At 36.4% G+C, this 16676-nt stretch overlaps 1 protein-coding gene across 3 annotated transcripts in view; it reads right to left on the bottom strand.

Annotated features, from left to right (window-relative positions):
• The window catches only part of LOC108697229 (kin of IRRE-like protein 3), an 872472-nt gene that overhangs the window by 328374 nt on the left and 527422 nt on the right, over positions 1–16676 (bottom strand). For all 3 annotated transcript variants that reach the window (XM_041571296.1, XM_041571297.1, XM_041571298.1), the window contains exon 3: positions 613–759. In XM_041571296.1, coding sequence (XP_041427230.1) covers positions 613–759 — 147 coding nt within the window. The remainder of the gene's footprint in view (positions 1–612; positions 760–16676) is intronic.

Below are 16676 nucleotides of genomic sequence, written 5' to 3'. Positions count from 1 at the left end.
TACAGATATCTAATTAATTGTCATTCCAAATTGTTTATTATACAAGTATACAAAAGTTAGCTTGTGCAGCAGACCACATCTGCAAGGAGTGATCACATCTGAAAGGACCAGCTACAAAGGAGAAAGTTTATTTTTGGTAGCTTGTAGAATAGACTTTCTAATAGAAAGAGATGTTGAGTTGTATAACTATACTGTATTGCACTATACTGTATTGCACACAGTAACTTGATTTTTAACACACAAAACTTGGTTGAATGGTTCCTAGGTTGAGTCCCCTTAGTGATTTTTTAAATGAGTTTGAAATGATCTTTGCAAAAGCCCTCTGTAAAGAGTTAGTGATTTATTACAGTGTTGCTTTCAAAATACAACCCAATGAACACATCTTTAATAGGAAGCACCGTGTCAATTCATCCAGTTTTAGATTATTTTCCTACAATACACCTCAGTACGTCCTGCAGGCTTTATGAAGTGTAAAATAGAAAAGCTTCTAACCTATTTTTATTTAAGAAGGAAAATTATTCACAATAGTAATTTTCAAAATAGTGTCATCCCTTTTAAAGCTTAGTTCAGCAGGATTATTAATATCAACACAAAGAAAGGTCTGAAGCTCACCTGAAAGATCTCGTCCTACTCCTATGGCTAATCCATCCTTTATCCAGAGTAAAAGCCCATGGTAACCTGGAATAGCACAGAGGAGGCTGACTGGTTGTCCAGCTACCACTACTTGGTCCTGTGGCTGCTGAGTAAAAGATGATTGGCCTAGAAATTAAGAAACATCCAGTAAGTCTTAACACTTTCAACCAAGGACACCATACATTCAAGCATTTTACTGTTACTGAGTCATTTCTGCATCCTAACAAGCCTTCTGCAGCACCACTGTAAATAGAGTGACCATATGAAAATATACAATTTTAACTGTCATTGAGATGTGTGCACAAATTATAATATTCAAAAATAATTGTTGGTCTGTTTGGGAAAAATTGTGATGCATTTTTATCAAACAAAATGACACTTCTCAGTGTTTAATTGAATGTCAACATCTGACCATTTCCATCTAATGCAAACAAATTGATTTAATTTACTTTAGATATATTATAACATGTCTTATTCTTGTTTTGCTGAAAAGTGACAATACAGCCTTTAAAGGAGAAGGAAAGCTATGGAGGCATTTTATTGCCAATAGATTAGCTGCAATAGTGCAAGCTGGAATGCTATATTTATTCTGTAGAATGTTTTACCATACCTGAGTAAAAATCTCTAGAATATCTCTGTTTGTTTAGAATAGGAGCTGCAGTATTAATGTGGTGTGACATCACTTCCTGCCTGAGTCTCTCCCTGCTCTGGGCTCAGATTACAGTAGAGAAGGGAGGGGTGGGGGGAGAGGAGCAAACTGAGCATGCTCTTGCCCAGGGCAATGAGGTTTAAGCTGAAGGCAGGAAGTCTGATACAGAAGCCCATGTGTACACAATAGAAGGAAAGAAATGCAGTATTTCTTTTGACAGGGGACTCAGAGCAGCACTACTTTGGGGGTTTACTGGTATATTTAGATGGACCTTTCTGATAAGGCTTACTTAGTTTTAACCTTTCCTTCTCCTTTAACAGTGTCATAATTTGCATAAGAATAACAGTATAGAATTTAATAATGCCAGACAATTCAGCAGTAAAAATTTTTTTTTCTCTGATGTCAGTTATGCATATAGTCATGCACATTTTATGAAGAATAAACATTATTAAAAAACACAATTTGATAGGAGAGGGAGCAGAAAATATGCATGACTATATGCATAGTTGACACAACTGACATCAGAGAACAATTGGTGATATTAAGTTGGTAAAAGCAACTATCAAAGATGTGTTTAGCCTACAACATGATTTGGTATAAAAAGTGCTATGGATGCCTGCTAAAATTCTCATTAAATATCAACATTTACATAAAATGTACATCTCTGGATAAAAATCTGTAGAAAAAGTAATAACTCAACATTTGCACTCTCTGAACTTTGGTGCTGTATGAAATCATAATTACCATAGCTTGGGATGCAACTTTAGATCCTTGACTTAATACAAAACTGAAAAATAATCTCAACTTTATTTAAATTGCATTACTAGTGTAAGCAATGCCAAAAAAAAGAAAAAAAATAATTAAAAATCTGTTCTTAAAGAATTACTTTTTAATTTCTTGCCTTCTGGCAAAAATAATTAAAATACTGTATACCCTGTATTCCATTTTTCATTCATTAAACTGTGTAGTGTTTTAGTGTGTAGCCTACAGTAGGGTTCAGTACCAAAAACATGCATGATGTTGAATTGGCTCCTTTTTGTAGAGTGATGTATCCGATATGATCCTTAGACTGTAAGCTCAACTGGGGAAGGAACTGATGGAAAATTATTAACTGTTGTAAACCAAGTGGCTGAGGCTAGAGACAACTCAAAAACGTTAGAAAAAATATTTTTTACAATTAAAAAAAGAGAATCAAATATTATGCGTATAAATTGTTATGCCCTAGTATCATATTCTAGTTCTTTAGACTCCAGTATTTGTTTACTAGCTATTCCTAGTACAGTTAAATCATAGATATCCTCATGTAAACATTATACCCAAGAATTGCTACCACTATAAAAACAGACTTGTGGTGGGATGGAATCCAAAACAAAATGCAAAAAGCTGTTGATCTTTATATTCATTAGCCAAAACATCTGCTGATTTATATTTGTTGAACCAACTGACCTCAGAACTCAAGTGCAGTTGTCTGCAGGGGCCATTCTTGGCATCTTTGCTATATTCCATCTGCCCAGTAGAAATGTCTATATTATATATTTACATATTCAGAGCACACAATTTCAGTACGTGTAAATTGTATCAGGAACAAAACATTTTGTAAGAAACACAATAAACAGAGGTAAAGAGTGTTGTGAAGTTCTAGGGAATTTTTAAGGTGTAATATATATTTTTTTAAAATGTGTTTACAAAAGTCAAATACCACCTATTGTAGCTGCCTTGCCTCCTACATATCAAATGAAAGAAGCAGAATATGTGTAAGGAATATTGAACACCCAAAACAAGGGGCATGCATGACACAAAAAAATTGTACATGAAGGGAATTAATAGAGTGGAAGAATTGGAAACAATATAACGAAAACAGCATTAGAGAAAATTAGAAGTTGATTAAGGAGTTAATGTCACAACGGGACAGAAGAATGAGAATAATACAATAGCTTAAATTGGGATGAGATAATGTATGGTGGCTGCATGGGTGCAGAACGTGACATGTGTGACATCACATGCACGGACATTGGGGAAGTGACATCACACAACATGTGCACGTAACGTCACTTCCGCCAACCAGCCCAGCTCCATACCTCTTACCCCCCCCCCCAGCGCTTTCACCGGATATCCTATGAAAATCTGTGGGCTGGGCTATTTTTTTTAAATTAAAAAATAAACTTTTAGGCACCCAAGGGCCACCCCACAAAACCTGCCGACCTAGCCCTCAGGTGCTTTTATATAAATACGTTCCTACATGGGGGCAGCTAGACCACCTTTTCCAAGCAAGTGCAGTTTCAATATGTACATCTTTTAATGTGGTCTTTCTTGGGGGGGGCAGATTAGTAGTAGTGCATCATACAGTATTGACATGCAAGCATCTACTTTGTACCTATAACCCTATTTTGACACCAATGTATATCATTAATATCTTACCATAAAAAGGTCCCGAATCCCCTTTGCTAAATTAATTTGCAAAATAGTGGGATCCAGGGATACACTTACAGGTGGCCCCACTAGGAACAAATAATTAAATTCACTGGTTGCAATAAACAAAGATGAACCTTATATAACTAAATTAAGGGAAATGCAATCACATATAAATATCAACCCTGCCCTGGGGTACCCATGTGGTCTTTCAACTCCAGGCATAGTTTCTACCCAGGACACAGTACCAAACTCCATCCTGGTGGACACACAGTCACAGTTCCAAACTGCACTCCTGGTGGACACACAGTCACAGTCCCAAGAGCTCTTTACCCCAGGTAACACTACCTGCCCTCTATACCTCTCCTTTAGATAAAGACAGTAGCTCCCATGTAGTAGGCTATTGAGCACAACCTGTCCTCACACAGGGAATACATGCTGGGACCTTTCAATACCCTTTCCTCAGGCCAAAAACTCAGTGAGGACTCACACAGAACTAGTACAGGCATCCATATTGTCTCACAGGATCTTTAATCTTCAGACCAACTCCAAAACTCATTTGGAGTGTGAGCGCATGCCAGCCTATTTCACAGGAAAATATTACCAGGCAGTTCCTTTAACCTTTGTGCTACTTCAGCTACCTTTTGTGTGGCACTGTATCAAATGCTTTAGCAAAGTCTAAGTAAATCACATCCACTGCCATCCCAGGATCGAGGTCTCTACTTACTTTCTCATAAAAATAAATTATATTAGTCTGGCAAGATCTATTACGCATAAAACCATGCTGGCACAAACTCATAGTATTATGATTTGCTATGAAGTCCAGTATCTTATCCTTTATTAACCCTTCAAAATGCTTTCCTACCACTGATGTCAGACTAACTGGCCTATATTTTTGAGGCTGAGAACGGGATCCTTTTGAATAGAGGCACCACATTAGCAATTCGCCAGTCCCGGACCTTTGTTAATTTTATCATGTTCTAGTCTCTTTTGAATTTCTTTATGTGTGAACCATGCATCATTAGTGATGGGCGACTTTATTTGCCTGGCGCGAATTTGCGCGATTCGCCGCCAGCGAATAAATTCGCAAAATGCCCGCGAAAATTCACGGCAAAAATTTGCCGGCGTCAAAAAATTTTTTTCCGAAAAAACGGACGCCAGCATCAAAAACGGGGGCGAAATTCGTCCATCACTATGCATCGTTAGTTGTATTACTAGAATTGGGACTATTAAGAAGGAATCTTCACTTACTGGTTCCTCATTTGTGTAGACAGATGAAAAATATGAGTTCAGAATCTGCGCTTTTATTTTGTTTTCATCAACCAGCTGACCCCCCTCTGATAGTAAGGGTCCCACCCCTTCCTTTAAACATATTTAAAAAATAATTTGGGATTTTTTTTACTGCTTGCTGCAATATCCTTTTCTATAGCAATTTTAGCTTGCCTTATAGTTTCTTTGCATGATTTATTGGCCTCCTTGTATCTTATAAATGATTCGGCTGTCCCAGCTAACTTGAAAGCCTTAAAAACAAGTCTTTTCTTACCCTCCTCAACAACAACACTTCTATTGAACCAAAAAGGTTTTGCTTTGCAACGACGTTTCTTGCGTACAAGTGGAATATACTGACAAGTATATTTATTAAGCAGCATTTTAAAGACTTCCCATTTTTGTTCTGTGTTTAACCCTGTGAAAAGCATTTCCCACTTAATATGTTGCAGAGATGCCCTTATACTGTCAAAGTTTGCAAGTCTGAAATTTTGTGTTTTAGTTACTCCCTTATAGAATTGTTTCTGCAACAGAATCTCAAAGGAGACAATGTTATGATCACTATTCCCTAAATGCTCACCAACACAAATGTTAGAGATGAATTATTGGTTATTACAACGTCCAAAAGATAGTTATTCCTAGTAGGTTCTTGAATGAGCTGGAATAAAAAGTTGTCATTCAGCATATTTACAAACCTACTAGCTTTTTCTGTCTTAGCAACCCCATTACCCCAGTCAATGTCTGGATACTTGAAGTCACCCATAGCAACAACTTGACCCAGCTGTGAAGCCGCTTGTATCTGCAAGAGTAGCTGGGCTTCATACTCGACACTTATACGAGGTGGTTTATAGTATACATCAATGATAATTCTTTTTGTTACCTTTTGCCCAGTCAAAATCTCAATTAATTCTAGGTCTCCCATTTTACCTGACAAACTCCGTGCATTTGCCAGCATACAGTGTAGGTTACTACTTTTACTTTTGAAATTTGCATTACTTAGTGGAGAATTATATGTTAAGTTAATATTATTCTGTTTTCCTTGTAACAGAGGGAACTCCTTAGCTGGTAAACTGTATGCCCCCCTCACTCCTCCCCATGACCCCTTACTAACCCCACTGCCCCGTCTACCCTAGCTTCCCCATAATTCTTTATCTCACCCACACCCCTTGCCTTGTTTAAACACTCCTCCAAACTCTTAGCCATTCTTTCCCCTAGCACTGTGGACCCCCTTCCATTGAGGTGCAAAGTGTCACGACTGTATAAGTTGTACCCCAAGGAAAAATCAGCCCAGTGCTCTAGGAACCCAAACCCTTCCTTCCTACACCAAGACTTGAGCCACATATTTAGCTCCCTAAACTCCCGCTGTTTTCCTAAACTTGCATGTGGCACGGACAAAATTTCAGAAAAGATGACATTGGAAGACCTTTCCTTGATCTTAGAGACTAAATCACTGAAATCACTCTTTAAGGTCTTCCATCTACCATTTATTTTGTCATTAGTACCAATATGCACTAAGACAGCTGGGTCATGCCCAGCCCCACCCAATAATTTTTCTATCCGATCAACCACATGCTGAACCCTGGCACCAGGTAGACAGCAAACTGTTCGGTTGTAGCGATCCGGACGACAAATTACCCTATCCTAATAATTGAGTCCCCTACAACCACAATCTGCTTAGGCCTGACTCTACTCTCCTCCTCACCACTACTAGAGAAACTGGTCTCCCGGCAGTTAGAGAGATCAGCCCCATCTAGAATTGACAATCCAGAGTTCATACTGGCATCATCTTCACACAATCTGGTAAATTCGTTGCGATGTATAAGCTCCGGATCAGCCTCCATTTTCCTTTTGCCCACCTTAGATTTTCTAACTGTCACCCAGCTAGCTGCCTCAACATTGTTCTGTTCCCCCAAACTATCTGACCTCGCTAGGTCCTGCTCTGTGAGCAAAAGACTCCTTTCAAGATTGTCAATCGACCGCAGTGTTGCAATTTGTTGCTCTAGTGCTCTAACTCGAGCCTCCAAAGTGGCAATTTGCTCACAACCACCACAGAGGTAAGCATTATTGGATCTCTTGTTCCAAGTCTGCATACATATGGCAGACTGTGCACAGAGTCAGACCTTCAATCTTGCTAGCACCCAAGACAGAAAAAAAAAACCTTTAAAAAAATAAAACCACAGTAGTTAAATATAAACCTTAATATAAAATAGCAGTTAATAACAAATACTTATCTTTTTCAGTTGATTTGTTTGCTTTAAGCTGCTTTATTCCAGTCAGTAGCCTTTTTTCAAAAAATTATCCCGTTCTCAGCCTCAAAACTATAGGCCAGTTAGTCTAACGTCAGTGGTAGGAAAGCTTTCCGAATGGTTAATAAAGGACACAATACTAGACTTTATAGCAAATCATAATACTATGTGCCAGCATGGTTTTATGTGTAATAGATCTTGCCAGACTAACTTAATTTCTTTTTATGAGAAGGTAAGTAGGGACCTCGATTCTGGGATGGCAGTGGATGTGATTTACTTAGACTTTGCTAAAGCATTTGATACAGTGCCACACAGAAGGTTACTGGTTGAATCGAGGAATATTGGCCTGGAACATAGTATTTGTACCTGGATAGAGAACTGGCTAAAAGATAGACTACAAAGAGTGGTGGAAAATGGAACATTTTCTAATTGGACCAGTGTTGTTAGTGGAGTACCACAGGGCTCTGTACTAGGTCCCTTCCTTTTCAACTTGTTTATTAATGACCTGGAGATAGGCATTGAAAGTACTGTTTCTATTTTTGCAGATGATACTAAATTGTGCAGAACTATAGGTTCCATGCAGGACACTGCCACTTTGCAGAGTGATTTGTCTAAGTTCGGAAACTGGGCAGCAAACTGGAAAATGAGTTTCAATGTTGATAAATGCAAGGTGTTTCCTTAAATTAGAAGGATCTAGGGATTTTTGTAGATAACAGGTTGTCTAATTCTGGGCAGTGTCATTCTGTGGCTACTAAAGCAAAAAAAGTTCTGTCTTGCATAAAAAGGGCATTAACTCAAGGGATGAAAACATAATTATGCCTCTTTATAGGTCCCTGGTAAGGCCTCATCTGGAGTATGCAGTGCAGTTTTGGACTCCAGTCCTTAAGAGGGATATAAATGAGCTGGAGAGAGTGCAGAGACGTGCAACTAAACTGGTTAAGGGGATGGAAGACTTCAATTATGAGGGAAGACTGTCAAGGTTGGGGTTGTTTTCTCTGGAAAAAAGTTGCTTGCGAGGGGACATGATTACACTTTACAAGTACATTAGAGGACATTATAGACAAATAGCAGGGGACCTTTTTACCCATAAAGAGGATCACCACACCAAAGGACACCCCTTCAGATTAGAAGAAAATCTATTTCATTTGAAGCAACGTAGGTTGTTCTTCACAGTCAGGACAGGGAGGTTGTGGAATGCACTGCCGGGAGATGTTGTGATGGCTGATGCTGTTAATGCCTTTAAGAATAGCTTGGATTATTTTTTCAACAGACATAATATCAAAGGCTATTGTCATACTAAACTCTATAGTTAGTATAGATATGGGTATATATAATTTATGTGAAAGTATGGAGGGGTGTGTATGGGTGCAGGGTTTTCATTTGGAGGGGTTGAACTTGATGGACTTTGTCTTTTTTCAACCCAATTTAACCATGTAACTATGTATGGAGCGGTCAGTGTTTGTATATGTGGATGTTGGGTTTCATTTGGAGGAGTTGAACTTGATGGTCTTTTTTCAACCCAATTTAACTATGTAACTATGTAGAAAAGATCAGCTTTGATATACAAAACCATTACTAGTCAGGTTTTCAAATCGACACTGAACAGTGATGTAGAAAATGCACAAGCGTTATTGTCTGCTTGTCTTAGCTGTCAATGTATAGATGCACTTATTCCAAACTATGTATTTATAAAGCAGACACAAGAAAAATTGCTTTATAATGAAATGTATCAATGTTTTCTCTTTTGTCTATCTCTATGCATGGTTCACACTTGAATTCACAGTATACTGTATGTATGAAGAAAAAAGTAATTATCTACGAAAACGTGTTAATTAATTTGTTCACTAAACTTAAAGATAATTTCATTTTGTTGAACATAAACAGAAAATGTACATTTTTATGGACAGAAATAATCACTGTGCTAATTATATTATGGTGGCATCTGTTGCACAGCATTTTTAAGGTCACTAAGAGTGTGCAGAACATTTACTTCTGGTTAGCATATTAGTATATTAATTAGCTTAAAGCTGGCGCAGTGCACTGTGTTTGATACAGTAATTAGTATTGATAATGATGTTGTATTACCTTACTGGAGGTCTTAAAGATGAGCACTTGGTCCCACTGACCAGTTCAGCAGTAACAGATTCAACTATAGCTGAAGCTTACAGCCAGTTTTATGTCCATTTAAATACAAAATTAATCCATTTCTCTTTGGATTTTAGATTTTAAATGCAGATATTGTAACTGCTTGGATGTTCATCTAATATTTTTGCCCTCATACAGGGCCAGTAACTAATAAAATAGCTATAGCTAGTTCATCACCAGAAGCTATAATTCCTTCAAAAGTCTCCTTTACTTTTAGCTTTATTTAAGGCATCTTGGACCAACATGGTCTGAAATGCATTGTTCTTCTTATTACTTTGCAAATCCTGGAATATTATCACGGTCCATCTGGCTTTTATATAAAGACTGGGGCTCATTTATCAACAATGGTCAAATCTGTACTAGGGCAGTAACCCATAGAAACCAGTGAGTATTTCATATTTGCAGCTAACAAAAAAAGTGAATAGGTTGCCTTGGGTTACTGACCAGGTGAATATTTGACCTATGTTGATAATTTTAATTTTTTCCTCTCATATTAACTATTGGCCTGGATGAATCGGCTTTACTGTTTTTCACTGATATCATTAGATACAGACTGAATGTTTTATATTTTTTTATAATCCCACCTGTATGAGGTCAAAATAAGATAAAGCTAATTAGATGATATATAAATATAATTATCTTTTTACTATCTTTTACTGGTTGCTGGGTGTTTGACAGAATGGATTATTAACACCTTGTTCTTTTGGAGGAAGACTGCATTCGCGTGACATACAGCAGTTCTCTATTTAGTATATGAAGCAAGGTGATACTCCATTATTGAATATTTCAGTAAATCTAGCGGCTGTATGGGAGGTCAAGAGAATTAGGGGATCATTGGTATCCTTTTATCAAAGCTTACAAGCAACATCAAAATATGTAAAGGTCTCACATCATAAGATCACAAATTAGATAATAACAATTATTTTGCTACAGTACAAGTAAAAGTTAAAGGCTCAGCCATTAATAATGACCCTGATCTTCATGCACTGCGTATCATATGTAATCCACACTCATTATGTGAGGATTTATTCCACTTGACCAAGGATCAAGGTTAGATCTGTGTAATATTATCTGGTTCTTGGAGAGGGATTTATCCTTACACCTTTCCTAAGCACAGTAATTCTATTTGATACAGTTAAAACAGGTGTCAGAATGCAAGCAATGTCTTGAAGCTATATCTTATTTTTAATGTACTGTATATCATCATGTGTATTCTAGTGTTTTTTTTGAAAAAGAAAAAAGGAAATACTTTCATTTATAACAAAAATGCTTTCTTGTAACTTATTGTACAGATAAAATATTTAATTATTTAATTTAAATTAATTTTTTCTGGGATGTTTGGGACCTGGGTTTTCCTGGAGTTATCTTTCTATAATTTAGATTACTGTATCTCGTGTCTACTAAAAAATAATTTAACCATTATATAAAAGGAATAGGATTTGTATTAACACCAATATGGATTCATGCATCTTAGTTACCATGAAGTACAAGATATTTTATTATTACAGAGAAAAAGGAAAGCATTATAAAATATTATTATTTGCTTAAAATGTACTTTATGGGATATGTTTCTGGATAAGGGATCTAATTTAATGACCTAGAGTTCAATCCGCTTTGGAATGGGCAAGTTAACTGTTACTTGCCTATTACATGGTACTGTCTATGTTAGCTCCATGTGTATTCTAACTAAAATATATTTCATCTATTCCGTTAAAAACCAAGATCACAGCTGTTCTGGGGTCAGGAGGAAAGCCTTATATTTGAGGTTCTGTCCAACTGTCCCGGTCATTCATCAGTTTTACTTAAACAACCTCTTCTGGTGTACATCCTATATAGTATTTCTAGTAGTATTAGTGTTTAACAGGCTCAAAATAAAAAGACAACTGTGCAAAACCTACCCACTATATGTCAGTAACCTCTATTCTTACAGTGCATTTACCCAAACCCTTCACTTGTATCACTTTAGGTCATAGCTGGGATGTGCTGAAAATTGGAGAACAGAATGTTGTTAAAACTGAGAGCAGATTTATTTGCTTTATTACATTTGTGTTTAGGTAATACATTACATGCATTTTTATTGCAGTATATTTCTATGTTTCATTTTTGACTTTACAGATACTGTATGGCTACTGTCAACTCTTCTTAAAAGACATTGACTTTGGTTTAAATGTTTTTATGATAAGGATGATGGCCAGACTTCCTGCCCATCAGTTTTATTTTCTTAGACATATTAAACAGTAAACAGCAGCAGATTTTATTTCCTGGTCTAACCTCAGACTATTTTAGGTGGAAACTAGCAATAAGTGCAAAGAATGTAATGTAACAGAGAAATAAAAAAAGCTCATGCCAAGCAAATCGATTCCTCATTGGGATTCCTCTCTTCCTCTTCCTAAAATGGCAGAGAGCCAGAACTCACTTTTAAAAAGATTTGTTTCAAAGGATGCTGTGTTTTAGTTCGGATTATGATCAATGAAAGGAATGTATGAGATAAAAAGACTAGTAAAATGTTATTTTTGTATGGGTTTATTCAAGATCTTATCAGTAGCGATAAGTGAACTTTTTCTCCTTGTATACTTTTGCAGCAACCTTTTCCGACAAGGTATGCTAGACTTTCATCATATGTTCTGGTTTGCTGAGAAAAGAGTGGTCTGTTATTTATAAAAATGTTTGGCTTTTGTATTATTGTCGAAATAATACAATCAGAGACTTAATAATCCATAGCTATCAGTGGTGTCAATAGAACCCCACAGCAAATTCAACTTAGGGCCCCAATGCATTAGTTAGTTGAATTAGTTGGACTATTCTATCAAGATATATTGAAATTGCTCATTAATGAGGGCCTCACTGGCCTACCACTGGAACCGCAGGGTCTGATTCCTCTGCAGTTAAGCCCCCTATTAGCTACTTAATCAACAGCTAATTGTTTTCTATGGTTTTTTAGATCTGGCACAAACTTTTCTCCTTCCCCTTACTTTACCCCATAAATTTGAATAAGAGAATTTTTTGAACAATTTTCCCTTAGTTCAAATATAATATTAGTTCTGAGAACTCAGAATCTAGGGACCCCATCTGCCACAGAAAGAAAAATTGGGATTTTGATTGTCTGAACCAATGTGCAGTGTTTGTAATGAAAGCTCTTACTGAAAAAATAAAAAGAATACGAAAGGAGGCCTTATAAATTCACAAAGTGAAAACTGCCTAATGGGAGAATAATAAATTGTGAAATGTCAATTTTTGTTCTTATTTATGATAATTCTTTCCCCTAATGGGAAAACAATTCACAAAGCTAAAGCAAATACAAGCATTTTGCAATGTATTTTGTTTGCTTGAGATTTATCACATTGCTACTTGTAATTGACATACAGTAGCAGATTTTTATATTCCTATGTGAAGGAGACTTTTTCAAAAAATATTTTTTTAGGAATTATTTTTACTTACTTTACTTTCAGTGGCTTACAAACTATATGTACATTAAACTTATGAACACTTGTAATCAGAGTTGTACTTTAATGAATCCAAGAAAAAAAAAAATATGTATATATATATTGTAAGCTTGTGGGATCAACAACTGACACTTTCTTCTCATTTAGGCAGTTTATTTACACACAGGGGTGACCATTTCAGGATACAAAACACATATCATAACAATAACTACCTTCACACATATGAAGAGTTTCCTTACTAAACTAGGCCCCTTGTGGACTACCAGTAAGAAAACACATAAGTTGGGATCACCCCTGTACTGACAATTGTTCTGGGGGATGCTCAGTCTCCTGTTCTTTCTCTCAAGTCCTCACTCAGGTTGATTCTCGGTCACTCGTCTCTCTCTCTGCACCTTGCAGTGGCAGGCAGCACCCCCAGCCCCTCTGGGACTTCCTCACACAGGCTGGTATCCTTCCTGCTCTGTGCCCTGCTCTGAGAGACCTACCTTACAGTCTCTGTAAAATTAAATACCTTTCCACAAGACAGCCTTCCTGTGGAAAGTGAGTTAGACTACTGGATCAGAGTAACTCGTTACTAAAGTCTTGACACAGAACGTATTCTCTGTTTATTATCAGACACACCTTTTCCCACATTATTTTGGTCACTCTACCACTATATATATACATATATGTATATATATATATACACACACACACACACATATATATATACATATATGTATATATATATATATACACACACATATATATATATATATATATATATATATATATATATATATATATATATAAATAAATGGGCTACCTCTATCATGTAAGCGCAAAACCCATTAACCTCAATATGGCATAGGCAATTGCTCCAAGGTAAAAACAATGTTTTGCAAGGATGCTTCCTCTCTTGTTATACCATTGCTTACATCCACACATTCCTGCTCATTTATACTCATACCCACTGTGCGTAATTACATTCATTCATTTATTTTTTTTCTACTTGTTCCTCAATAAATAATGCTGAAAACGAACACGATGGGTATGATGGTTTTAAAGCAACTATACCGAGGTCATGGTAACTAAATATAATATATTGCATCAGTACGTTGTCACACATGACCTTTGTTTCATGTCCAATGCACCTAGTTAGGCTGTTAAAATCTTTGGCATTCATTCAGGCTAGCTATTGAGCAACCTGTGCTCTGCCAAAAAGAAGGCCTGGGTATATGCTGTCCTGGCTATGTTTCACTTGGAGTACCTTAATACTGAGGATAGAACACTTCTGACTTCTGACTATCTACTGTTCATTATTGACCCCTAATGGGTAATTGTGCCAAAATCTGTGTATGTGAATAACTGTACAGAATTATTGCTGTTGATTATTCTCCTGGAGATTGTGCCACACCTCCTTAAGAGTCACTGTTTATGTTTAATTACCACTGGCAGACAATGTATTTGATCAATGTGATGGTAACAGTTTTGGATGGGCGAATTTATTCAGCAGGCATGGATTTGCTTAGAATTACTGCATTTTGCTGCCCACTAATGTTTCGCGAAATGATGGCAAAAAATTTGCCATGCAAAATTCGGCGCTGCAAATTAAAATTGCTGTGCGTCAATTGCCACACGCATAAAAATTGACACGCGTCAAAATTATTCGAGTGCCCATTGATTTTAATGCATTTGGACAAAAGAGTCATGTGTATAACAATTGGCGCTTGTGTCAAAATTGTTGTGCTGCAAAATTATTTTGATGCCCATTGACTTGAATGCGTTTTGACAATTATTCGCGTTTTGCAAATTTTTTCAGAGTTTCGCAAATTTTTCAGCGAATCGAAATGGGACAGATTTGCCCATCACTACTGAATACCCTTCCTATACTATATAAGAGGGTCCACACCTGAAGATTAAGAGGCTCATTTATTAAAGGTTGGATTTAATCGGTTTTAAAGGTTTTTATTGACATCAACTTTTGCTTGGTGAAGTTTTGCATTAAAGATTTCATGGTTTTTACACTTTCGCATTTTTAGAGCTTTTTAGAAATATAGGAAAACCACGCATTTTTAAAGTTCATGGATAAAAATCGCAATTCAATTGTTAGTAAATGGGGCCCTATAAAAGTTGCATGATAGTTTTTTTGTGTTGAAGTAACTGTAAGTTACCAGTGTGTGTTTTTATGAAATGAAACAAATTGTTTGAACAGAAAAGTAAACTCAGTTTAATGGAAGCAGAATTAATTTTTTTCTATTTTAAAAACTCTTTTGTAACTAGTAACTACAATAAATAGTTGCATCCGTCTCCTAAATATACACTGCATGCTGCTCTCAGTGAATTATACTAACAGAGATGGTTAAGATGTTTTTTCCTGCAATATTGTGCATGACTGGCAGATAGCTGAAACAGGTGGGTAACAAGCTTTCTGACATCTCTGTGCTTTAGCGTTCCCTTAAGTCTACCAGGAGTAGGAGCCAAAAGACTCCAAAACTGTTCAAATGACGCTTGCTAAATACCGTTCCGAAACTTGGCAGCTAGCTTGAGTGGAATAAAGGGGCAAGAGATTCCAGCATACATACATATTATGAAGACATTTTAAAGTATGTGTATTCTTCAGTGTTAACCCAAAGTATCTAGATGGTAAATCATCTGTGTGCTCAAATGTAGTGTTTTTATTGTGGAGCAGAATGTTGCCATCTGCAAAGGCATATTTATGTTGTTTATTAAAAAAGTATATAGGTGGAACTTATTGTAAAGCTTTAAGCCTTTATACAGATGCTGCAACAACCAGAATTCTTAATTCTAAAAAAGTTCAAAATATATAGGGGCAGATTTACTAAAGGGCAAATTGACACCAACGACCGATTCGCACACATCGCACACTTCGCACCACTTCGCCAGCCAAAAATGTATTACAAATATGTTAATTCACTAAAATGCAAAGTTTCATCCCGGGCACCGAACGCTGGTGACTTTCCGCTAGCGTCACTTCGTCAGTGCGAGCATTTCAAAGCGAAGAAGCGCTAGCGTTTGTTTGTGCCTAGTGAAAATTCACTAGTGATCTTGCACTTAGTTCAATTTGCATACGGCGGGTAATTTAAAGTTGTATGGAGGTCTTTATTATAATTTATAAATGTTGTTGTAAAATGCTTGAAGTTACCACTTTTTCTTAAAAATGTCCATGGAACCTTAATAAAGACAAGAGAGTTAATATAATGCCTTACACATGAGCCCAACTTTAAAATGGAGAAAACCGGTTACCCAAAAAAGTTTGTCAGCCAAAAAAAAAAGTTTGTCAGGACTTTTGCGGCAATTCTGCTTCAAAAAAGGAAAAGTCTGTCTATCTAATGTATGTATATTTTTTATTTATATAGTAAGTAGCACTGTAAAGTAGAATATCTACCTATTGTCTATATTTATCAACTATCTATTTATCTACTGTATCTTTTGTTGAAATGTACTGTCAATGTCAAAAGACATAATGCCTTTTTCAAAGTAAGACACAGCATAACCTAGGGTAACTTTAAGCAGCTATTCATCTGTGTTTTATTCACAGTTTGTAATCCTGGCCTTTAATCCCAGAATACCTGCAATTACAAATCTGTAGAATAAATTACCAGATAGTGTACATCATAGCTCCAAATTTACATTATCTTTGTACCCAATGGACAGCTTTAATGTGATATAGTCTCATTTTCTACACATTAACTTCTCTGTGATATATAGGAAACTTGTAACTAGATCCAGTCAATGCCAGGTGAGACTTTCAAATCTGAGCCCAAACTGTTTAATTGACTCTCACTACTCAAGAACGCTGCCAAGAGGCCTGAAAATTGATACATTGTTTTACAATACCTAAGTACTCCCTAATGCTTCATATTGATTTATAAAGCCACTTAT

Source organism: Xenopus laevis, chromosome 7S, assembly GCF_017654675.1.
Source record: "Xenopus laevis strain J_2021 chromosome 7S, Xenopus_laevis_v10.1, whole genome shotgun sequence".
Lineage (NCBI taxonomy): Eukaryota > Metazoa > Chordata > Amphibia > Anura > Pipidae > Xenopus > Xenopus laevis.
The sequence above is the reverse complement of the archived record's forward strand: the minus strand, read 5'-3'. Positions and strand labels throughout refer to the sequence as shown.